At 41.1% G+C, this 26,455-nt stretch overlaps 1 protein-coding gene across 1 annotated transcript in view; it reads left to right on the forward strand.

Annotated features, from left to right (window-relative positions):
* Positions 1 to 26,455, forward strand: part of LOC132826136 (protein CC2D2B-like) — a 247,723-nt gene that overhangs the window by 46,309 nt on the left and 174,959 nt on the right. The window contains exons 6-10 of the mRNA XM_060841783.1: positions 75 to 136; positions 228 to 326; positions 10,440 to 10,571; positions 18,867 to 19,035; positions 19,322 to 19,458. Coding sequence (XP_060697766.1) covers positions 75 to 136; positions 228 to 326; positions 10,440 to 10,571; positions 18,867 to 19,035; positions 19,322 to 19,458 — 599 coding nt within the window. The remainder of the gene's footprint in view (positions 1 to 74; positions 137 to 227; positions 327 to 10,439; positions 10,572 to 18,866; positions 19,036 to 19,321; positions 19,459 to 26,455) is intronic.

Here is a 26,455-nt window from a genome sequence, read left to right on the forward strand (position 1 = left end):
TAGTTAAAATAGGTACAATGAATTTGTAAGAAATAATTTTGTTGGATTTTGTCTTTGCCTTTGCTCTAATACAGATGAAAATCAACTGGCTGATGTGATAAGAAGCAGAGTGAGAGATAAACTGAAAGCAGTAAAAGTGAGAATGCCACCTTTAAACACTTGTTAATACAGCACATTTGTACATTAAAATGTTATTCAATGAAAAAATGTGACCGATCTTTTCACAGGCTGGGATTACAAGTTCATTCATACAAGAATTCAAAGAACCTTCACCCAATCTGCAACAGTTAAAAGATGAACTGGCGACAAGATTTGATAAGACATTAGTAAGCAAAGACTTCTATTTAAACAGTTAATGAAGCTATTATAAAAGATAGTTGATTTGACGTAATTCAGGCTTTATTATCATCTCTGTCAAACTTGAATGTGTAAAGCAAAACATGACAATTCAACAAGAACAGGAATGGACTATATGGCCGAACAATCCTATTCTATGACTGCTCCTCTTGAGCTTCAACTCCACTTTCCCATTTGCGCCCCACTTTCTTCGATTCTGGAGAGACTGAAACTCTGTCCACCATTACTACAGTTTTAACAGTGATGAGCTAACTCAGTAATGAAGATGATCTTACAGCCTTCCATAATAGATGATTTTTAACTAGCTTCTTTCTCTCTATATCTATTTCTATTCAGAATATACTATGTTGTGCTCCCCCTCCATACATTGTCAGAGATCAATGAACTGAATTTTACTAAAATCAGCTAAGTGTCAATTTTGGGGAATTTGACAAAGGATTTCGCTCTGTGAGCTCTAATGTAATTCTGCAATGCTTATTTCATTACATATTCTCCATGTTTCTATGATGTTTTCCTGTCGCTATCATGTGCTAACCAGCAGCAGATGTATTCACCATTGCTGGGACCTTCCAAAATTTCCATTCCTGACACAATCTTTAAAATCCAGGTATGCACCAGGTCAATTGTTGCCAAACACCAGTAGCCTTTCATAATACACATAACAGAGGGAAATCATAAAGGACAGCTTCTGAGGGGACAAAGGTGACAGAGGTTACTCTTCATTAGAAATAGCACACATTGTTGAATGTATTGCTACTTTATATCACCATCTGTCTAAATGTCTGTTATTGTAACTGCCGCTACAAGAGTCAAGCTACACAGCCTGCCTGTCCTTATGTGTAATACCATATTAGATCTCTATCTAAGAGAGTCATAATTTTTTCCTAGTGTCCAGCATAGCAAAACATTTTGTCATTGTTCAATGTGGGGACATCACATGTTAGAAAACCTTCACACAGTGCAAATGTTAATTCTTATTGATCAATAGGAAAAGCAAAGACAAACCAAACACAAAACTCCATTTGTTTCTGAGAACAAGCAGTTGTCAATTAATTCCTGTTTAGCATACTCTGCCCAACTCTGCACACTTCCGTCTTGCTGAAGGTGATGTGCCTTCTATCCAGAGTGCTTATCTTCCTCCTGGGAAGACTGCTGTCACTGTCCAGCTCTTCAGCATCCGTCACACCCCCTTTTTGGCTGCTGCCATTGTGTAGGCACAACATGCACATATTATGCAGCATACTTTGTCTGGACTGCACTGCAAGGCCCTCAGAATGATTCAATCATTGAAGCATCACCTTCAGGAGGCCTTGATTAAAGAATTGTATTGTCGTGAGTCTCCATATCAGTCAATGGGTTGTATAGCTGAATCATCACACGGGGTTGCAGACAGAAGTTTATTTACCAGTAGCCAGCCTTGCAACCATCTGGCCCTTGAAATGAAACAGGAACAAGAGTGTTCTTGAGGACATAGGTATCATTGCAGCCTAAAGGTACCAAGAACAGCTGTATGGTGCTTTCAACATGGCAGATACAGTCTATAGTGCCTTACACCTAGGAGAAACTAGCTATGTTTGTAAAGACTATTGCCCAGGCTGCAGCACTGACCTCATATGGAGAAATCAGATGTGATTTGGCACAGATTGCATTGGTAACAGCCTTGATATATTTGTGGGTGGAAGGTTGGGTGATCCCACACAAGTCCCAGTTGGATGTTTAGATGCACCTAGTTAATTCAGCTTAGACAAGCAGGAGCTGGAGGAACATAGCAAGCCAGGTAGCATCAGGAAGTGGAGAAGTCAACATTTTGGGTATAGCCCTTCTCTGTTCCTTCAGCCGCCTGCTTATCTACTTTGGATTCCAGCATCTGCAATTTTTTTTGTCTCTAACTAAGTTAACACAGCTTGGCAGCTACCGACCCCTTGAGGTACAAAGCCTGCTCCAGCAGATGACAGATATCTGTGGCAGTGTCCTAGGACATTTGCATTAGTTTTTCATGATTAGCTTTGCTTAACAGCGATTACTATGAGCAAGTTGTATGATCAATTGCATGGTCAAGCATGCAATGGCTAGGATTTGTTTCAAATATGGTTGGTTACTTTGTAGGTAGGATTCTATGATTAAGCTAGCTGGCATTTATTAGTCTATATTTTTTTCAGAATTCATTAAATAGGATTATGGTCTGTGTACACTAGGATGATTTTCAATTTTGCAAAATCCTTTTAACATTCCTCTGTTCACCCAGTTATGATTTTAATTATTTTGTAGGTGTGGTAAATTATCAGGGCACTCAGACACATTGCATAAATGCTGAGTTCAGCAATTACCTGGGTTGTCAGCTTCTGAAAGATGGTTTGGAACATCACTTTTTTTCTCTACCAGTATACATGATCTCATACCAGTATGGGTTATCAGGGGTGACAAAGTTAAGATTTCTTGTGGCCTAAATGTCATGGGTTTTCTCTGTATTCTTTTCTGATATAGACTGAGTGGTTCACCATGTCTGTATACTCGCAGGGCATAGTTTAGGAATGAAGTCTTATCTGGTCACAACATTTACTTCCCAGTAAGTAATGTGGAGCCATTTTGATCTGTCTGGCTCCAGGACATTAAGGAATCTTTGGCTAGGCTTAACTGTATTGATGTTCAATATGTGCAAGGTTTTCTGTCTGACCTGGGTTAATTTGTTGGACCTCAGCTGGCAAAGCCTTTGAATTATTGGTGATAGCTCCCATGTCCAAGTCATAAACTAAAATGGGCACATCCAGCAGGTGCCTGTGGATTTCTTTGAGTTTCCTGAACAGAGTGGCCACAACTTTCTATTGCTCTTTGGAGGTGCTAATTGGGTATCTAAATGTCGGAATCAGATGACTGGCAGGTGGGGTTCAACTGAGAAGGTGTTCTGTCCCTCCTCCTCACCTGAGGTATCTTGACTACCCTAGATATGCCCATCTTTTGGAAGATTCTCGCTAGTTTACAGAGTTCTCAGTTTATTTCTGTTGTATCTGCATTTGAACCCCTTTTCTGGTGATCTCAAATCCAGTGCAACATCAGGGTTTAGCACATTGTTATGTTACACATATAAATTTAGGAAATCAGAGCAGAAATAGGTAATTTGGCCCTATGAGCATGGTCCACCTTTCAGTTTGACCATGGCTGATTACCCAACTCAGTTTTCTGATGTGTGTGCCTGATCTGGTTTAAAAATATTTTGTTTGAATAAGAAGTTTAAATAATAGAGGAATCTGACGGGTCAGGTATGCATAATCCAAAGTAGTGATGTAATTTAATCAGATGATAACCCAATTTGATACCTTGGATGTAATTTCTACAATTGAAAGGCAGGAATGTCTTATGAATTTTACATTAGTTAGACAACTCTGAAAGACGTGAAGTTCTGCTCTCCATGTGACAAAACTACGCATTGAAAAAGAGGTACAAATATTTCATTTTGTCTAAAAAGACTTTACATAAGAATATAGTTTGACAAATGTTTGTAACCAGCTTGAAGATCATAATCACTTGTGAATGAAAGCATTAAATTTTCAAACTTTTATTCCTATTCAAACAAAACTAACATTTTCTGAATGCTTTAAATGGAATTGGTCTTCATGAAAGGATCTAAAGATCCAGTTCGTAAATTCCTTGATTATGAACTCAACTGAGCACAGGGTAAACAAAGGTTTCTAGTCATGCAATTACTAAAGGGTTGCTCACTTGTCAGGGAATTGATGGTAACATTTCAGTGTTATCTTTGAAAAAGTCAAAGACTGAAACATTGCCATGACAATGTGTCATGGGATGACTTAAATATGAGAAATTAAGTTATTTTTATTTTTGGGGTTGGGAAGGAGATAGTTTCAAATTGATACTGGGTCAGAATTGTTTGTTACAACTTTTTGGGCCCATTATTTAACTCAAAAATGTCAGATGCTGACAGGATTGCCATTATTCATATTGGCCACCAGCTCAATGATAAAGATGTGTGTGTGGGCACTTTTCAATAAATCTCATTCACTATTATATGCACAAATATCTCTCTAAAGCATACCACACATGCTCCTCAGTACCAGCAAACGTCCATATGGTTAAAGACATTCCAGGCTGAATGGCAAGAGAAAGGTATGAAATATTTGCAGAAAAGCCAACAGAAAGATAAAAGGCAGATGACACAATCAAAGAGATTGTTCTTTTGAGCAAGCAGTGCTCCAACAGCAGGGAGCTGAATCATTTTGCATGTAAGTGTTTAGCTAGAAAGAACCAAAAAATGTGGAGGAAAATGGTTGCTGGAGAGATATTAGCCAATCATACTGAAAAATTTCTTTGCTACACAACAGTTGACATCAAGTCTAACAGTGATGAAATAAATAAACACAAATTGAATACAAAAGACAAACTTCTTTCTCAAATAATGTGAACAGTCCAAGGATTGACAATGTCAGTCTAGGCTGCATACAGCTCAGCCAGGGATTTTGTCAGTCATAAGTTGTGGCTGTCCATTGAAGCTGGTCTTAAAGGTGAATGACAATCAGCCTTGAGGCTCAGCTCAATGAAAGTCAAAAGTTATCAGGGGCCACTGCCGTGGTAGGAAAGCTAAAGAATTCAATTCTGGGGAATGGAGGCATCATGCTGAGATGCAGGAGGGGCAAGAGTTCTGAAGAAAGAAACTGAATTAATTGATTTTATTTATGTCACGTATACTGAAGTACAGTGAAAGCTTTGTTTATGAGCAGTAGAGGCAGACCATAGTAAGCAAGGATATACAGAATAAAAGATCTAGATGCGGCATACAGTTAACATTGCACAGGGCATCCAAAAGAGATTTAAATTAGAAAGATCCACATTATTTGAGGGTAGCGAGTCCATTCAATAGTCAAATACTCCTGTAATGGCCGGAAGAAGCTGTCCCTGAAACTACTGGTGTGTGCGTTCAGGCTTCTGTATCTTTTGCCTGATGGAAGAGATTGTTGGAGATCATTACTAGGATGCAATGAGTCTTTGATGATGTTAGCAGCCTTTCTGCAATATTGAGCCATATAAACGTTGGAAGGTGATGGGAACAAACGATGGAGATGTTGATAATGCATTAGATGACATGGGAAGTTATGGGAATGAGAGTTACTGACAGTCACCAATACATAGCTGCGATGCAGAAACAATGCATGTAATGTTTGGCATGAATAAACTATAGGTCTATGGATAGGGGGTAATGTTCAGAGCTAAGATGTAAATCAAAGTGGTGACTTATTGAAGGCTAGTACTGATGGGCTGGTCAAGAAGTGCAGGAAGAAAGGAACATGGAAATTCTGAAGAGACATGTCTTAATTACTAGGTTAAACCTGATGCACTGTGCCAAGTGCAAACCTTGTTGTCCTCCATACTAAAACATCTCGTCAATGCACACTTCAAATGGAAAGTGATTGTGACCACACCAAAAGTGGACAGAGTAAATGTTTTTGCATAAGGGCTTGGGCTGTATTTCTGAATGACAGTTCCATTAATCAGTCACTTCCACACTATAGGTTGAACTTGTTTGTAGCCATAACAGTGTGCATGTGAAATGTGTGCACAGTCCAACTGTGTGGGGTACAAATGCTGGTTGCAAGTAAACTTGATCATGTAATTGGTTGGAGCAGATTGAAGACAGTTATCTCTGAAACAGAAGTAATTCCAGGTGAACTGAAAAGAGGCACATCCAGGCCATGAAGCAGAAAGATAATGCAAAATCTTATAGGTTACTCAAGGACATGAAGCTGATTTCTTTTCATCTTGAATTATAAATTTTTGACAACAAATATTCAATGGTGTCTTATTTGGTTGATGTGGGGATTAGAATTGGAGAAAGCAAAATCTTAGAATCACTTAATGTATTGTGCAACATACCTTGTGCTGCATTCATTAGTCAAGTATTTATGTCAAATGTACACTTAGAAGCTTTTCATGACCCTCTTTGTCAGAGTCCTCCATTTCTCGCTGCTAATCTGTCATTTGAAAGAGATTTGGATGATGATTGCTCACATAACAAAAATCTTTACTTTTCAATGGATGGCCAAAAAAGGTTCATTGGGAGCATAATGGACCCAGGCATAGTAGAGATTATCATTGCTGATGCTGTGGCGCAACAAAGGTGCAGATTATTAGAGGAGGATTAGCTATACCAGCAGTAACTTTTAATGGATGCCAGTCAGACTTCACATGAAGTCAGTGCAGCTGAAAGACCCCTCAGAATACACAGAAACATTTGGTGATTTAGATCTTAGAGCTTGCTCCACCATCCAATATGATCATAGCTGATCATACAACTCAGAACTCTTCCTGCTTTCTCCCCCAATTCTTTGATCATTTTAACCCTAAGAACTATATCTAACCTATTCTTAAAATCATTCAATAATTTGGCCTCAAATACTTTGTGGTGGGGAATTCCACAAGCTCTCCACTCTCTGGGTGATGAAATTGCTCCTCACCCCAGTCATAAATGGCCTACCCTGGATTCTTATTCAACGATCCCCAACCCTGGCCCCATGATTGGGAAAATTCTTCCTATCTTCATGTCTGATAACAATACATTTCTAAACTCCAGTGGATCTAGTCCTAACAAGTCCAGTCTGTCTTCAGTTGTCTGTCCTGACGTCCCAAGAATTAGTCTGGTAAATCTTTGGTAGACTCTGTCCATAGCCTTTCTCAGATAACAAGACCAAAATTGCACACACTACTTCAGATGTGGCCATACTCAGACCAAGTACAATTGTAACAAGACATTTCTGCTCCATTATTTGAATCCTCATTCTTTGAAGGACAACATACTATTTGTCTTTTTCACCATCCAGTGCACATATGTGAATACTTTCAGCAACGAGTGTACAAAGACACTCAGTCTCATTGTATCTCCCATTTTCCCAATCTGTCGCCATTCAGATAAACTTGATTTACCTACCAAAGTGGATAGCCTCACACTTATTCACATTATTCTTAATTTGCCATGCATTTGACCACTCCGTGAACTTGTCTAAATTACATTGAAGCATCTCTGCATCCTCCTCACAACTCCCCCTCCCACCCAGCTTTGAGTCATCTGCATATTTGGAGATATTAATCATTTAGATGTAATATGTATTGTGAATAGCTGGGTTCAAACACTGATCCCTGCAATACCCTATTATTAACTGCATGCCACTTGGAAAATGATTCTTTTATTCTGACTCTGTTTCCTGTTTGCCAGCCAGTTCTCTATCAATGTCAGTACAGTGTTCCTAATCCCATGCTCTTAAATTTTACATGTTAATTTCTTGTCTAGGACCTTTACAAAAGCCTTCTGAAAGTCTACGTTAACCATATCCACAGGTCACTTCTACCTCAGAAGAGATTCCAATGATCCAAAAATGTGAACCCTTCTCCCCTGCACCAGCTCCTCAGCCATGCATTCATCAGTTCTATCTTTCTATTTTTACCCTCACTAGCTCGTAGCACCAGAAGCAATCCAGATAGTACTACCCTCAAGGACCCTTTTTAAATTCCTGCCTAACTTTCTACATTCTCCCTTCAGAATCTCATCCTTTTCCCTCCTATATTGTTAGATTCAATGTGTACAACGATCTCCTGTTGGTCCCACTCCCCTTTGAGAATATCCTGCATTGTCTCCAAGATATCCTGACACCAGGGAGGCAACGCACCATTCTGATTTCTCGCTTTCAGCCATAGAAATGTCTGTCTGTGCCTCTGACTACAGAGTCCCCTATCACAATCAATTGCTTGAAACTTGCCCTACCCCTCCTTTCATTAGACCTAATCTCGGTACCAGAAACTTGGCTGTTCATGTTACGTTCCCCTGAGAGTCCATCACCCCCTACATTTTCCAAAACAGCATACTTGTTTGAGATGAGGATAGCCACAGTAGAGCCCTGCACTACCTGCCTTTTTCTCCCACCTTTTCTGGAGGTAACCTGATTGCATCTTCGTTTTTTTATATTTTCCTATAACTGTAGTCCATCACACCCCCTATCTCCCGTAAAACCCTCACTGGCTCTAACTGCTGCTCCAACTGATCCATGCGTTCTGACAGTGTGTTGTTGCAAACCCTTACTGCAGACAATTATTAGTAATATGGAAACTCTCTCTAATCTCCCACATCTGACAGGAAGAGCACATCGCTTTATTAAAGGTTACCTTTGCACTTTGATAATCTACAGACCCAGAAAATAGCACAGTTGTACGCTCTAAAATATACTGCTCCAGGTTAACTTAGTACTTATGTTTTATATTTTAAAATTTTAATCAAGAGACAGATCTCAATAAAACATAACCAAAAAGAACCCACTCTACTCACTTTTGCAGATTTACAAAAAAAAAGCAAGGTTACACTTAAAAACAATGCACTTATCTGCTCTTGTGCTGTGAGCTCCCCCATAAAGTTCCTCCAAGGTCAGCTGTGATTTTAGCTGTTTGTTAATTTTTCTTAGATGCACCTGATATTCAGAAATACTTGAACTCAGAAAATGGTTCCATTCCATCAATATGCAAGTCATTGTGATCAATTGTACCACATCTTAGAAGTCTGTGCCAGGTATCCTTGTGAGCTGTCATGATGCCTACATCCTTGAGAACTTTCATGTTCCTGTTTCACTTTAAAGTCCAGATGCCTTACAAGGATAGTTACTTGGAGACAAGTCTATGACCAATGCTGACAACTCCATTATGCCATCCTGAGAATGAGAAGGAGTATTGACACAATGCAACCTTTTTTTGACCAGACTCTTGGTGGAGCAAACGATTGGCAGACGTTCTAATGCATGGATCAGACTGCGGGGCCTTACAGTGCACTTCAGATAGAGTGTGCAGCATAATCTTAGCATGCTATAATCTGCACAACTGAAACAGTCAAAAAGGATGTGATGGTTTCTGAAAAGCTGAGAGAGGGGAGCATTACTCCAAGGAGCAAGATGAGGACATTGTGGAGGAACATCATCTGCTGTACAATACAACACTGCAGTGTCAGGCACAATTAGTTACAGTGGATGAGAAATGGACACAGTAATCACTGGTGCCCTGTAAATTTATTCTTTGCTAACAGAAAGCAGACTTTGTTTGTTGCCCGAGGAAAATATAGCTGCTTTTTTTGTTGTTCTACAACTTTTGCTGTTTCACAATAGAAATGAGTGTTATAACAAAGTTTTCCTGTGTGTGATGGTACCACATTGAATGTTGAGGGGATGTTAGGCTACATTGAACATTGAGGCAAAAGTAGAACACCCTTACAAATGAATTGTAAAATGAAATGAGGCTGAGGATAGGTAAACTGCAGCTTCGTTTATAAAATGCAATAATGTACAAATGTGTACTTGAATGTGCAAAGTGACGTTAACAATGCTCCCTATATTCCCTGAGAAGCATTGATTTGTGATTGCTTTCTCGCTACATGCACAATGAAGGCCACTTCTGGACTGCCAATGCTTGACCAGTTACACAGAAAGGATTTAAAAGTGGTGCCAGTGGAACCAATCCCGAGATATCCCAGTAATAGCGAGTACTGTCATCTGTGGCATGTGGAAGAATAGTGTCAGTAGGCATTATAGGTGCATGGAACACAATTGATGAGATAGGTTTGGAAAGATAGTGAGAGAAAACTCCCCAGACTTCATTGAGATAAACCCACTTTGAAGCTTACTAAAAATTGATACTTAACTGATTTCTGGTAAAATTCAGCCCATTGTTACAATACTGGATGCTAAACAGAATTGACAAAATAGACATAGAATGGATGTTTCCCCTTGTGGGGAATCTAGAACAAGAGTCCATAGTTTTAGACTAAGAGGTGTCAGATTCAAAATAGAGATGAGGAAAAATTACTTCGCTCAAAGGGTTGTGAATCTATGGATTTCACTATCCCAGAGTGCAGCTGATGTCGGGACACGGTTAATAATCGGCTAAGGGTTCTGGGAAGTGGGCAGAAAAGTGTTGAGCCTAGGATGAAACTAGCCATGATGGTGTTAAATGGCGGAATAGGCTGAAGGGGCTAAGTTGCCTATTCCTGCTCCTAGTTCATATGAACATATTTCATTTGATTTTTCATTTCTTTCTAATTACAGAATTTCAAATCAGATGAAGCATGTCAATTCTTTACTTCTGCTTTGAATTTGTCAACTGAATCAGTGATACAAGAAGATGAGTTGGCACAACTGAAAGATTTATCTTCTGAATTTCGTCTCACTGGATTGGAGGTAATTGGGAGCCAGATTTTATAACGGGAAAAGAAATCACAAAGTTGGTAATCTTTACTGAGGAAAGAAGCAAAAAGAAAATATAACCATTCTTAATCCTGAGTTTTTCTGACCTTGCAACATTATCTAAAATTTTTTTTTGATCTTATATTGGTACAATGGCAATATTAATTAAGTTTTAAGAATGTAACTTAAGAAATACAAGGATTGACTCATTAGCCGCTAAATAATAATGCTCAGCTCTGTTATTGCTCCACATGCAGTATCACATAATGCATTACTGACTTTTGTGGGAAAAACACATAACTAACAACATGCCTTCCTTTTGTCCTTTTCCCATCTACACTTTGCTCAAAACCCATTGCACTTTTAACTTTTTGCCTAGTCTGATAAAAGGTCATCAAACTGAGATGTTAACTCTGTATCTCTTTTCACAATTATTGCTAAATCTGTTCAGTTTTTTTTAGATTAGATTAGATTACTTACACTGTGGAAACAAGCCCTTCGGCCCAACAAGTCCACACCGACCCTCTGAAGAGCAACCCATCCAGACCCTTTCCCCCACATTTACCCAATCACCTAACACTACGGGCAATTTAGCATGGCCAATTCACCTAACCTGCACATCTTTGGACTGTGGGAGGAAACTGGAGTACCCAGAGGAAACCCACTCAGACACTGGGAGAATGTGCAAACTCCACACAGACAGTTGCCTGAGGTGGGAGTTGAACCCGGTTGTCTCCTAGTATATACTGAATTTATAAGGGTTCACAAACCTGAGGAGTTTTTTTGAAGAGGTGACTTAGTGGACAGGGGACTGAAAAGTTATGAGTGTTATTTATATGTTCTTGAAGGCAGTAGATAATTCCCTTCTAATAGTTTGTAAGTTATAATTGAAGTTTGTGGGGTCAATGATCCGGTTTAGAAATCGGCTGAGACAAGAAGGGATAATTGGCAGGAACGGATGTGGTAATTGTCAGGATGAAATTAGTCTGTCCCTCAATGACCTATATTGTGGCCTCAGTTATTTTCTATATTTGTCAATGGTTTAATTATTGGGATAGGAAAACAGCTAATCCAAATTTCCCTCTGGCACAAAAATCGTTAGGCACAACATAGCAGAGAATTGCAGAGATATTGATAGACCAAATGAATGGGAAATATTTTGACCATAATGAATTATCTCGCTTATCATTTGTAATCTGTGTACAATTTTCATATAATTGGTCACATCAATGTTTCCAATGCCACTTCTCTGTTATACAGCAACAGCCCTTGCCTACCTCCATTCTTATTTATCCAGTTATAGTCAGAGAATATCCTGTATTGGCTTCATTCCCTTTTGGAGTACACCAATAATTTATCCTTGACTTTCTGTCATGTTCATATATCCTTTGGTAACAGCATCAAATTTCACATACTCATACAAAACTTTGCTACGCAAACCTGTACTAGGATCTGCTGACCCATCATAAACATTCACTGACCTGCATTGACTTTGGATCCCTCCAGTGCTTCAGTTGAAATGTTATTTTTGTGTTCTGATCCCTCCATGCCTTCTTATATCTCTGTAACCTTCTCCAGACTTCAGATCCTCACAAACTTTGCATTCTCTAATTCTGGCCACTGATATCTGCCACTCCTTTTATGCCATTATTTATTATGATAAACATTAAGCTGTGGATTTTACTGTTTAAACCTCTCCTTAGGCATGGCAACCAGAAATATATGGAATGCTTCAAACATGGCCTTACCAATGTCTATGCATTTGTAATATGACATCCTATCTCAATGTTCTGACTGATGAAACCAAGTATGCTGAAATAATTTCTCGGAGGCTGGTATTCTGTCAACAAGTCATCCTTTACCTAAATGTGGAGAGTCCTTGACATTGTTCAACTCCCTCAGAGCCAGCTGTCTGAGTGAACAGAATGTCTGATACTCCTGTTCTTATCTCTCCGCAGGGCTCTCTGATTGGACCAAATTAACTGTCCCAATCAGTGAACTTCTATTCTGTAAGTTCCATCTGACTAACCTCGTTACAATCACTGCACTTCTTCTCATTTGAGTCTGAGGACATAGTCCAGCTCATTTTTTTGTAGCTCCTCTGGGACGTACTAGTACCGGGTCAGGTTCCTTCAATTTTGCCTCTGAGATGGGCAGCATGAAATGCACAGTAGGTTGCCTCTTGCGCCTGGAGCATCTCTAAAGAAATTCTCTTTCCTCTTCAGGTGGCAAAGCTGTCAAGATAGCAACATTCAATGTGTCCATCTCCGGTTCCAAGGTATCTTCAATGCTTGATGGAGAGGTTCTGGAACAGTCAGAAAGGCTGTTGCAGAGTTGGGCATGTTTTGCTCCAACCTGTTTGCAACTTTCAAATGGCCCCCATGCTTGTTGAAGACTGTAACACCTACCTGAAATTTATACATCGCAAGACCTGACCTGAAATCGACCGTTTCTCTTACCCATGCAGGGCCATTCCAGTGGTTCCTGCACCAAACTCCATCCCCTGAAGTAAACTGTCTGTCTTGCTTAGTGAAGTCTTGTGTCTGACATTGGCCTTCCTGATGCCATTTCACCTTCCCTCCCCAGGTGTGGGAAGGTCAGATTTAACCTGGTGCTGAATCTTCTCCCCTGTAGCAACTCTGCTGGAGCTATCCCTATTGTTACGTAAGAGGTAATCTACTAGTCAAATAGGGACCAGGACAGTATGGTATCTAGTGAAGGTATGGACCATGTCTTTAAGCTTGCCTTCAAAGTCTGGGTTGCTCTTTCTGCCAAGCCATTGGATGTTAGATGGTGCCAAACTGTCTTTATATGTCAAATACCATTCGACTTTAGGAAATACTCAAATTCCCTGCTGGTATGTGATGGCGCATTATCTGTGACCAACACTTCTGGGAGTCTGTGTATTGCAAGAAATGTGCGCAGATTTTCTATCATTGTCCCTGTGTTTGACGAATAAACTCTATGCAAGTCCAGCCACTTTGAGTGGGCATCCACAACAGCTAAGAACATTTAATCCATGAAAGAGCTTGCATAGTTGGCATGTCCAAAGTCTGATATTGTCTGCTGTGACTGGAAGTGTGTTTGGAAAATTTCCAATGGCCGTATCACCGGTGCTGTATCTGCCAGTGATAGGTGACTCAATGTATCCACATTTGTTACTTGGCCTCCTGGACGGTGTTCCAACTTGTAATTAAATGCACTTAGTATTAGAGCCCACTGCTGAAATTGGCCTGAAGCTATAAGCTCTGGTAGTTAGGTGGGAGCCAAAGCACCTTTGATCAACCTCTGTTTATCTTCCAATGGGTGTATTTCTGGTCTTGTCAATCCTGCTGGTCAAGTAGGTTACTTGGGTGCCTGGAACATATATTTTTCCCTGCTAAGGTATACACCTGCCAGGAACAAATATCTAAGGACAATGTCTAAGTTCTCTATGTGTTCCTTATTGGTCTTCCCTGTTATTAACATGCCATCTAGATAAATGGCGACGTGGGATAGACCACATAAAATGTTCTCCATCACCCATGAAAAATTGCATAAGCTGACGAAACACCAAATGGCAGTCTTGTATATTGGTACAAACCCTTGTGGGTATTAATTGTGACATTCTCCTGGGAATCCTCATCTAATCACAATTGCAAATATATATGGCTCATGTCCAGCATTGTGAAGGACAACCCCCCAACCAGCTTTGCACATAAATCATCTAAGTGAGGGTATTTATCCAGCTGTGAAAAGAGGTTTACCTTTAGTTTAAAGTCTCCACAAAGGTGCATCAACCCTTGCGCTTCACAATCAGTACAATTGGTGCTGCCTATTACGCAACCTGGAATGGTTTGATGATTCCTTTGATTTCCATAGTTCTGATTTCTGCCTCTACGTCTGCTTGAAGGCAAATGGCACTGGCTGAGCCTTGCAGAATTATGGAATTACTTCCTAGACAATGAGCAACATGGCCTTGGCTCCTTTGATAGGTCCTAGATCTTCCTGAAAAACCTCCAGGTATTTAATTAGGACTTCGTACGGTCAGTCATTTTCTGATTGATTCAACATTTTTCAATCAAGGTGAGTCGTTCTCAAACAATTTCACCCCATCAAGCTTGGGCCTGAGCCTTTTACTATAATCAGTACTGAGTGAGCCAAATGCTTCCCATAAGAGACCAGAACTGAAGTTGTACTCTTAATCTGTAAAGGTCTCATGGTATAGGTTCTCAGTGTAGTTGAGGTCTTGCACAAACTTGAAGGTTTGAGACTGGTTCTGTGATTACGAAGCAGCTGTACCAACATCAACCTCCATTAGACCAGGTGACCATTTAACTGGGCGTTTATTTTGTTTGGTTCTGATTCGGATATTGCTCAGCTATCTAACTGTTCCAACCAGATGTAGGTGAACTTTCCAGGGTGTGTACTCTCCTGGATACCTACCTATGAGTTGTCCTACTCAATTTAGGCCTAGTGGGACTCTTTTGTCGTCTTGATTCAGCTTAGCAGCAGCAAACACAATAACTTGCCTGCCTGGTTCCTGAAGAAAATGCTAACTGTTTGGCTCAGGCTTGGCTTTGCTGTGGGCTGACCTATGCTCAGGATATGGCCTGAGTGACGCTATGCATTGCCCTCACTCAAGTGATGTTCATTAAGCTCAGTTGGACTAGTGAGCGTGTCCATTTCCATTGAAATACCCTCATGCTTCACTTGCCGCTTTTTCCAATGATAAAACCAGTTACAATACCTGTTTGAAGTCCAGTTGTGCTTCAGCTAGTAGGTGCTTTTGCACGGTTACATCACTAATTCCACTAAACAAATGTCTGTCAACATCTCATAAAGAGTTAAACCAAAGTCACATGCCTCTGCCAGTCATCTTAACTTAGTCTAAAATTCTGATACATATTCCCATTGTTCTAGAACTGCAAGTAAAACAAATAGCATCTTGGAATTGGAGAAGGCTTAAGGTTGTAATATTCTTTGACTAAATCTGTCAACTCTGAAAGCATTTCATATCTGGTGGCTCAGGGAAAGTTAAGATCCTAATAACTGAAAAATATGGTCCACAAGCTGTCAGAAGAATTACTTTGTTTTGAGAAAGGTCACTCAACCCAAAATGTTAGCTCTGATTTCTCTCCACAACTGCTGTCAGATTTATAGCATCCATAATTCTTTCGGTTCTAATTCAGGAAAATTTACTTATTGCTCTTCGTCTGCCACAATGTCATTTGCCTGGAAAATATGACAAATTCTTTTGACATACTGGGCCTAGTCTTCAATGGCAGGATTCCCAAATTTCCCAAATTTGTCAAGTTTCCCAAATAAAAGCATGATCCCAGAAATATTTATACCAACACAAAGATGACCATTGCAAGAGAATTTCTTCAGGTGCATGCTTTTCGCTCATCACCATTGAAATAACTTGATAGAGGCCGGTATCCTGTCAACAAGTCACCCTTTATTTACACGTCGAGAGTCCTTAACACTAATCCAGTTCCTTCAGTGTTAACTATCAGAGTGAACAGGATGTCTGACAGTCCTGTTCGTTCGTTCTTCTTTTGTTCATGTGTAGAATGAATGTCCAGAGGAAGTGATGGATGAGGGTGCAATTGCAACATTTAAAAGAAATCTGGATAAGTACATGAATAAGAGATGTTTGGAGGGATATAGGCCAAGCATAGACAGATAGGACTTATTTAGATTGAAGTTATAGGTGACATAGACTGGTTGAACCAAAGGGTCCATTTCAGTGCTGTATGACTCTATGACACTGATCCAGCTCCTTAGAGCCAGCTGTCCGAGTGACAGGATGTCTGAACTTCCCCTTTTATTTTTGTCCTTTACACACTGATCCAATTCCTCCACAGCCAGCACCCAAAGTGTCAGAATCTCTGATACTCCTCTTTTTGTCGAATGTATGCAGGTGTCGGACACAGTGAAAAACAATAAGTGTGTAAATCTTTATTTATATTTCACCACCAGGAAGAAAGGAAACACCCGAATGGCCAGTGACAAGCAGTGCTATTCTCAGAGGACAATGCTGCATGATCAAACAGTTAAGGGGAGGGCAGGGATTAAATCAAAATAGAGTTGGAGGGAGAAATAGTACACTCCACCTCCTGCGGTGCCCACATTTCCCTGAAAATCTCAAGGGGATTGGTGGACACCGCGTGCTCCTTCTCCAGGGACACCTGGGCTCTGACATAACCGCAGAAGAGGGACAGGCAATCAACCCTAATGACCCCCTCCACGGCCCACTGCCTGGACATGTTTACAGCCAGCTTGACAGTCCTGTTCTTTTTTTCACAGTGAAAGACACAAGGTGTACAAGTCTTTATTCAATTTCCACCGCTATGAAGAAAAGAAACACCCAAGTGGCCACTGACAAGCAATGCCCTTCACTTCAAAGGGGCATTGCTATGTGATCAAACATTGAAGGTGAGGGAAGGGATTAAATCAAAATAGAGTTGGAGGGGGAAATAATACAATCCACTTCCTGCAGTGCCCAAATCTCCCTGAACAGCTCAAGTGTATTGTTGGACACCATGTCCTCCTTCTCCAGAGACACCCAGGCTCTGACATAACCACAGAAGAGGGGCAAGCAATCGGCCCTGATGACCCCCTCCTTGGCCCGCTGCCTGGGCCTGTTTATAGCCAGTTTGACAGTCCTGTTCTTTCTTTTTGTAAGACACAAGGTGTACAAATTTTTATTCAGTTTCCACCACCAGGAAGAAAAGAAACACCCGAGTGGCCAGTGACAAGCAGTGCCCTTCACATCAAAGGGCAATGCTGTGTGATCAAAACAGTGAAGGGGAGGGCAGGGACTAAATCAAAATAGAGTTGGAGGGGGAAATGATGCACTCCACTCCCTGCGGCGCCCACCTCTCCCTGAACAACTCCAAGGTGTTGGTGGACACTGCGTGCTCCTTCTCCAAGGACACCCGGGCTCTAACGTAACCGCGGAAGAGGGGCAGGCAATCAGCCCTAATGACCCCTTCCAGGGCCCACTGTCTGGACCTGTTTATGGCCAGTTTGACAGTTTTGTTGTTCCGTGTCATCCAGTGTTCTCTGATTGGATCAGATTAACAGACCAGATCAGGGAACTCATAATCTACGATGTCCACCTGGTTGATCTTGTTACATCACTGCACATGCCAAGTGCCACCCCTCCCTACAGTTAATGATAAGGCCCTGGGGAGTGTGCAGAGAGATCTAGGTGTGCAGTGCATAATTCCTTGAAAGTTGCATCACTGGTAGACAGGATAGTGAAGAAGCATTTGGCGTGCTTGGCTTCATCAGTCAGAGCATTGAGTACAGGACATCATGTTATGGCTGCAAGAGGCATTGGTAAGGTCACATTTTGAATACCACATACAATTCTCAGTACCCTGCTCAGGAAGAATGTTATTAAACCAGAATTGGTGCAAAAAGATTTACAAGGATGCCACCTACAGGGTTTGAGAGGCTAGATCGGCTGGGACATTTTTCTCTGGAGTGCAGGGGGCTGAGGAGTGACCTTATACAGGTTTATAAAATCCTGAGGGGCATAATCAAAGTCTTTTCTCCAAGTTAAGAGAGTCTAAAACTAGAGGGCATAGGTGAGAGGGGAAAGATTTAAAAGGGACCTGAGGATTAAATTTTACACACGGAGGGTGGCACAAAAATAGATTGAGCTGTCAGAGGAAGTGATAGAGGTGAGAACAATTACTACATTTGAAAGATGTTTGGACAGGTATACAGGCCTAATGCAGGCAAATGAGACTAATTCAGTTTAGAAAACCTGGTAAACATGGACGGATTTTGTCGAAGGGTCTGTTTCTATGCTACATGACTCTTCACCTCCTTCCTCCTTAACATCTAACTTCCTTACCAGCTTTTTGATACACTCCTTTTTGTCAGCTTTTGATTATTTACGTGAAGCTCCTGGGACGTTTTTCTATTTCACATGCACAATATAATTGTAAGTTGTTAGTAATCGTCTTCCTCCTTTTGGATATGCACTGAAGGTGGATACCATTGAGTTTACACACACTTGTTGCAGATCAGAAGAAAATGAAAATTTGAATAAATTGGGATTAATCTGGATGGAGTGTATTTCCAATGCTCCATTTACTTAGGGCTTTGATGGGAACTACAGAGGAAAAACATTTCTATCACCTTTAGGAGCTAATTCTATATCATAGAAAAATAACAAAACTCAACTGAATATAATATAGTTTGTTTCATAAATTGGCATCAAGGGTATAATTTAATTTAATTGAATGTTGAATTGATTTTGAGGCTCATATCAATGTTATTATTGTTTAGGAAAATGAAGAGAGTGAAATTCAATTTCCTGGAAGTATATCAGAAGAAAAGGCCAAATTTGACTTGTTTCTAACTGAACATGTAATCGAAAGGATACCTGCTGAATATCAGAATCGTCAATTACAGAGAGAAAATATGAAAAATCTCTTCATTCCTAGTACATTACCAGGTACTTCAAAAAGTCTTGCAGCAGCTGAGGATAAATAAAGAGAGTTAGAATGAGCTGTATTTTCCTCTCTATAGATGCTATCAGACTTGCTGACTATTTGTGGCATCTGCAGCGTTTTTCTTTCACAAAAATAAATTGTTTATTGTATTACCACGATAGACAGTGAATGATGTTTTAATAATGTTTATATGCCATTTTACCATGAAAACAACCTGTACTTTGCTTTCATGAAATCGGTGTACTTCGAGAAATTGCAGAGTATATCTACTTTTCACTATTTTTTCAGTAGCTCTAAACAGTAAACTTCCAAGAAACACTGCACCTCGTGTCTTGGAGGAAGAAGGTTTTTATGTCAGTCAAAAACCAGATGTGTTGGAAAAAAATATCAACAAAATGGAGAATCGCTTTCTTGTTCAAGAACAGGTGACTTCACAAATACATTGTCAAGATCTATTTCTGAAAATTGATTATAAAGAAAAGACCTGAGAACATTCACAGTAAAGAAGAAATGTTATACAAATCATTGCTATAGGTTATTGTTTCATACCAACTTGTGACTAATTAGGAGAAAAAAACTGGCAATATCTTTGAAAATAGAATGGATTAAGGCATTCAATCTCTTCAGTCTGTTAACTGTTTAGTTACATCTGGCTGAAGCATACACCTTTTGGGAAAGATTTGAGTTGTATAGAGTTTTATGGAAGGACTTCTGTCATGGTGTGGAGGGAGTGGATACTTGTGGACATGGTGCCAGTCAAGGAGGCTATTTTGACCTGAATGGTGTCAAACGTTTTGATGTTGTTGGAGCTGCTTTCATTCAGGCAAGTGGGGAGAATTCAGTTACACTCCTGAGTTGGGATAATAGATGTTGGACAGGCTTTTGGGAGTCAGGAAGTAGTTACTCACCACAGTAGACCTGCTCTTCTAGCCACTATGCTTATGTGGTGAGTCCAGTTGAGTTTCTGGTTAATGGTAACTCTCAAAATGGTAGCATCACTGAATGGCAAGGGGCAGTGGTTAGATTGTTTTGCCTGGCATTTGTGTGGTGCAAATGATACTTGGCAGCCCAAACCTGGGTATTGTTCAGATCTTGTTGCATTTGAATGTGGACTACTTCAGTATCTAAGGAGTTGAGAATGGTGCTGAACATTATGCAATCATCCCCACTTCAGATTTTATGATGAAGGGAAGGTCATTGATGAAGCAACTAAAGATGCTTGGGCCTAGGACACTGCCTGCAGAAATCCTGCAGAGATGTCCTTAAGTTGAGATGATGTGCCAGATGTGGTGCCAACCAATACAGAGTTTGCCCGGATACCATTGATTCCAGTTTGTTAGGGCTCCTACTCATCTTCCGCCTGGGAACCCTCCAACCACAAGGTATGAATTCAGATTTCTCCAGCTTCCTCATTTCCCCTCCCCCTACCTTGTCTCAGTCGGTTCCCTCAACTCAGCACCGCCCTCCTAACCTGCAATCCTCTTCCTGACCTCTCCGCCCCCACACCACTCCGGCCTATCACCCTCACCTTGACCTCCTTCCACCTATCCCACCTCCATCGCCCCTCCCCCTAGTCCCTCCACCCTACCTTTTATCTTAGCCTGCTTGGCTCTCTCTCTCTTATTCCTGATGAAGGGCTTATGCTTGAAACGTCGAATTCTCTATTCCTGAGATGCTGCCTGGCCTGCTGTGCTTTGACCAGCAACACATTTGCAGCTCCTTGATGTCACACTTAGTTGAACATAGAACATTACAGCGCAGTACAGGCCCTTTGGTCCTTGATGTTACACCGACCTGTCATACCAATCTGAAGCCCATCTAACCTACACTATTCCATGTACATCCATATGCTTGTCCAATGATGACTTGAATGTACTGAAGACTGGCAAATCTACTACCGCTGCAGGCAAAGCATTCCATACCCTTACTACGCTCTGAGCAAAGAAACTACCTCTGACATCTGTCCTATATCTGTCACCCCTCAATTTAAAGCTATGCCCCATCGTGCTCACCATCACCATACTTGGAAAAAGGCTGTCCCTGTCCACCTTATCTAATCCTCTGATTATCTTATATGTCTCTATTAAGTCACCTCTCAATCTTCTCCTCTCTAGCGAAAACAGCCTCAAGTCCATCAGCCTTTCCTCGTAAGACCTTCCCTCCATACCAGGCAACATCCTAGTAAATCCCCTCTGCACCCTTTCCAAAGCTTCCACATCCTTCTTATAATGCGGTGACCAGAACTGTACTCAATACTCCAAGTGAGGCCGCACCAGAGTTTTGCACAGGTGCAGCATAACTTCATGGTTAAAGAACTCGATCTCTCTATTAATAAAAGCTAAAACATTGTATGCCTTCTTAACAACCCTGTCAACCTGGGTGGCAACTTTCAAGGATCTGTGTACATGGACACCTAGATCTCTCTGCTCATCAACACTACCAAGAATCTTACCATTAGCCCAGTACTTTGCATTCCAGTTATTCCGACCAAAGTGAATCATCTCACACTTGTCCGCATTAAACTCCATTTGTCACCTCTCAGCCCAGCTCTACAGCTTATCTACATCTCTTTGTAACCTACAACTTCCATTGTCACTATTCACAACTCCACCGACCTTAATGTAATCTGCAAATTTACTAACCCACCCTTCTATGCCCTCATCCAGGTTGTTTATAAAAATGATGAACAGCAGTGAACCCAACACTGACCCTTGCCATACACCACTAGTAACTCGACTCCAGGATGAACATTTCCCATCAACCACCATTCTCTGTTTTCTTTCAGCAAGCCAATTACTGATCCAAACTGCTATATCTCCCACAATCCCATTCCTCTGCCTTTTGTACAATAGCCTACTGTGGGGAACCTTATCGAACGCCTTGCTGAAATCCATATAGACCACATCAACTGGTTTAATCTCATCTACCTGTTTGGTCACCTTATCAAAGAACTCAATAAGGTTTGTGAGGCACAAAACCGTGCTGACTATCCCTAATCAAATTATTCTTTTCTAGATGATAATAAATCCTATCTCTTATAACCTTTTCCAACACTTTACCAACAACTGAAGTAAGGCTCACTGGTCTATAATTACCAGGGTTGTCTCTACTTCCCTTCTTGAACAGGGGAACCACATTTGCTATCCTCCAGCTTTCTGGCACTATTCATGTAGACAACGACGATTTAAAGATCCATGCCAAAGACTCAGCAATCTCCTCTCTGGCTTCCCAAAGGATCCTAGGATAAATTCCATCCGGCCCAGGGGACTTATCTATTTTCACACTCTGCAAGATTTCTAATACCTCTTCCTTGTGTACCTTAATCCCACCTAGTCTAGTAGTCAGTATCTCCGTATTCTCCTCGACAACATTACCATTTTCTAGAGTGAATGCTGTCGAAAAATATTCATTTAGTGCTTCCCCAATCTCCTCTGACTCCACACACAACTTCCCACTACTACCCTTGATTGGCCCTGATGTCAAGGGCTGTCACTCTTACCTAACTTTAGAATTCGGCTCTTTTGTCCATGTTTGAACCAAGACTGTAATGAGATCAGGAGCTGAGTGGCCCTGGCAGAATCCAAACTGGGCTTGATAGCATGGTTGTTGACACATTGCTTTACTGAAATTGAGAATAGGAGAAATGGAGGACTGCCCCCCTCACCTCCGTCCAAGGCACCAGAGGATCCTTCCACATCTGACAGAATTTTCTGCACATCCAAACACCTCAACTACTGTGTCCATTGCTCTCTACATTGAGGAGACAGGATGCCAATTCGTGGAATATTTCAGGGAACATCTCTAGGACACACGCACCAAACAACTCCACCGCCCTATGGCTGACCACCCAACTGCCTCTCACACTCTGCCAAAGACATGCAAGTCCTGGCCAAATCCAAGCCACCTGATGCCTGAAGGAAGAATGCCTCATCTTCCGCCTTGGGACCCAGCATCAACGCCAATTTCAACAGATTCCTCATCTGCCCTTCCCCCACCTCATCCCAGATCCAACCCTCCAACTCGGCACTGCCCTCTTGAACTGTTCTACCTGTCCATCTTCCTTCCTACCTATCTGCTCCACCTTGCTCTCCAACCTATCACTATCACCCTCCACCTGCATCTACCTATCGCCTTCCTAGCTACCTCACCCGACCCATCTAATTATCTCTCAGCCCCCTTCCCCCTCCTCCACAATCCTGATGAAGGTCTTATGTCTGAAATATCAATTCTTATGCTCCTTGGATGCTGCCTGACCTGCTGTGCTTTTTCAGCACCATGCTTTTTGACAGCTGAAGATTGAGAGTATACTGATAGGCAGTAATTGGCTGGATTGGATTTATCTTGCTTTTTGTGAACAGGACATATTTGGGCAATTTTCTACATTGTCAGATAGATGCCAGTGTTGTACCTGTACTACAAGAGCTTGGCTAGGGGTACAGCAAGTTCTGGGGCACAATCACGGCCAGGAATTCTCCTGCTGATGACTATGTTCCGTCTTCTCTTGGCTGATTAATTGGAGTATGATTGCCAGAATGTTGTCAGCACCCATAATCTTTGCAATACCTAGTGTCTCCAACCATTTCTTGATATTATATAGAGTGAATCGAATTGGCTGAAGACTGGTAAGTGTGATGCAGGGGACTGCAGGACTGTTGTGAATGCTTTAGCCTTATCTTTTGCACTGATATATTGGGGTCTTCCATCACTGAGGATGCAGAATTTGTGAAGCCTTCTCCTCCAGTGAGTTCTTTAATTGTCCTCCACTGTTCATGACTGGATGTGGCAAGACCTGAGGCTTCGATCTGCTTCTTTGGCTGTGGGATTGCTTAGCTCTGTCTATTGATTTCTGCTTATGCTATTTGGCACACAAGTAGTCCTGTTTGGTACCTTCATTGGATTGACACTTCATTTTTAAATATGCCTGGTTCTGCTCCTAGCATGCCCTCCTACACTTTCCATTGAACAGGGTTAATTCCCTGGTTTGATGATAATGGCTGTGTGGGGGATATGCTGCACCATGACTTTGCAGATTGTGCTGGAGTACAATTCTGCTATTGTTGACGATCCACAATCAACTTGAGTTGCTAGATCTGTTTGAAATCTGTCCTATTTAGCATGGTGACTGAGAATACCTTTCATTGCATTGTGCTGCGCAATGTGAAGGTGGGATTTCATCTCCACAAGGATTGTGTGGTGGTCACTCTCACCAGAACATTCATGGACAGACGCATCTGCAGCTGGCAGATTGGTAAGGATGAGGCCAAGTGTGTTTTTCCTTGTTGTTGGTTCTCCCAACAACAACATATCGCATAATCAGTTTTGTAGATATGCCCTTTAGGCCCTGACCAGCTCAATCAGTAGTGCTGCTGCTAAGCCACTCTTGGTGTGCTTTTATATACATGTGACAATAAAGCTAAATCTAAATCAGATTTCCACTAAGATAAAGAGATATGTCTATTTGATACACTCACTCCTCGTTATCTGTTGTTTAGCTATGTGTGGATTGCGAGGCTGGCCCCAGACCCCATTTATTTTTTCCCTATTGACTTGTCAGGTCTGTTCATGTGGTCTGTGTGAAGTCCATACTCCTATCCCTATCTTCCACAAATAATGATATATCTACCTAAATGTAATTTAGATGTACATCCAAATGTTCTGGAGAGTTCAAAAGCTTATCAACATATTTTGGTTAATGTGTTATTTCACAGTAATTGCTGGTGTCTGTGCTACAATAACAAAAAGCAAAAAGATTACAAGTTGCTCAAATATAAAAATCTGCGCAGAGCCTATGTTAAAAGGTGCACAGAGATAATCAGCATTTTTAAACTGAGGTAATAGGATACGCGTGTAGAATGCAGTGTAATATAATTAATCAATCCTTATAAAAAATCAAAATATCTACAAGCTATATGAGAAAAATAACAATATGAGAAAAATAACTATTTGTTCTTTATGGACTTTACATTAGGTACAAAGCTAAACCAATCTAGGACTGTCAGGCATCAAACTAAAGTGGTTTCACTTCAAAGTAGCTTACAGTTGATGTTAGCCATAAAGGTGCATCTGTCCTACCATGTTGTTCACATAAGCCTGACAAAACCAATAGTAAAACTATAACCTTGACTTTACTTTTGACCAGAAATATATGGCAATTGTTAGTTACAGCAGAAAGTCTAGCTAATGAAGGGCTTATGCCCGAAACATCGAATTTCCTATTCCTTGGATGCTGCCTAACCTGCTGTGCTTTAACCAGCAACACATTTTCAGCTAGCTACAGACAAAGGCTCATATGACACTATGTTTTACTACAATCAAAAAGAAAAAATGAAAGTAATTTTTCCACTCCCGAACACTGTTGGCATTAACGAGAACGTTCGGTAAATATGAGAGATGGCCAAAAGCAACATCTTCCAGCCAAATGTTGAATGGTGAAACTGGATTCTTGCTAGCAAATGGCTAGTGGTCTACTTGCATGTATTAGCATGCATTAATGTCTCATTACTACCTGATCTTCCTTATTAACATGCAATTTCTGATTCTCCTGTTTGCTGGATAGAAACTAGATGGCGACAATTCCTAATATGGAAGTCTGAGTTGTTACCTGGTAAGTCCAGCTCGCCACTTGCTCCTTAGACGTCCATCTTGGACAAGAGGTACCAATGTCTCAAGGCACAATCCATGGAAATTGTTGCCAGAATCTGCTATTCATAGATGTCAGCATCTGAGACATATAAACCACATCACTTGCAAAATGGTTCTTTACTTCAGTGCTCTTTAGTTGGAACTCACTGGCAATATTCATGCAATGCTGATGGCAGGCCACTTTGTGCACATGGACAGGCACCCATATCATGGATTCGACCAGTGTGCATATCAGGGAAGCTCGCTTGCTGTCTTGATGCTGATTCACTTTTTGCTGACTCCCTGTCTTGCCTTCTGATTCTTTTTCTTTCTAAGCAGATCTCCACATTCCATGCACAGCATCAACTTTCAAAACCTGAAGTCAATGCTGGGAACAGCATTGGCATTCCAACATGTGGATCCTCAGAGTCGTGGCGCAGCTTTGACTTATCTTGCATTTTTTGCTTTGCCCCCTTAACTAGACCTTAAAGGCTGTCAGTACTTTTGTCTTGCCTTGTTGCTTAGTGCACATAGAAAGCTAGGCAGTTGTCTTGGTTGCCAGCACCCATCAGGGAAGGGGATGACATATTGTTGTATGGTGCTACGTTATGTCACTCTCATACCTGCAGCATGTGCTAGCAGTTCACATTGATGTGCTTCAACCAATCTAAGGGACTAGTCAAATTCAGGAGGGCTGCCCTTGGTCAGCAGGTCATGGCACAGTCAATCAAGCACATTATTCAAACTCAGTCCAGGGTCTTGGAAGTGATGAGACCTTCTGGACTGGTCAGAATCAGGGAT

This window comes from Hemiscyllium ocellatum, chromosome 22 (assembly GCF_020745735.1).
Source record: "Hemiscyllium ocellatum isolate sHemOce1 chromosome 22, sHemOce1.pat.X.cur, whole genome shotgun sequence".
Classification (NCBI taxonomy): domain Eukaryota; kingdom Metazoa; phylum Chordata; class Chondrichthyes; order Orectolobiformes; family Hemiscylliidae; genus Hemiscyllium; species Hemiscyllium ocellatum.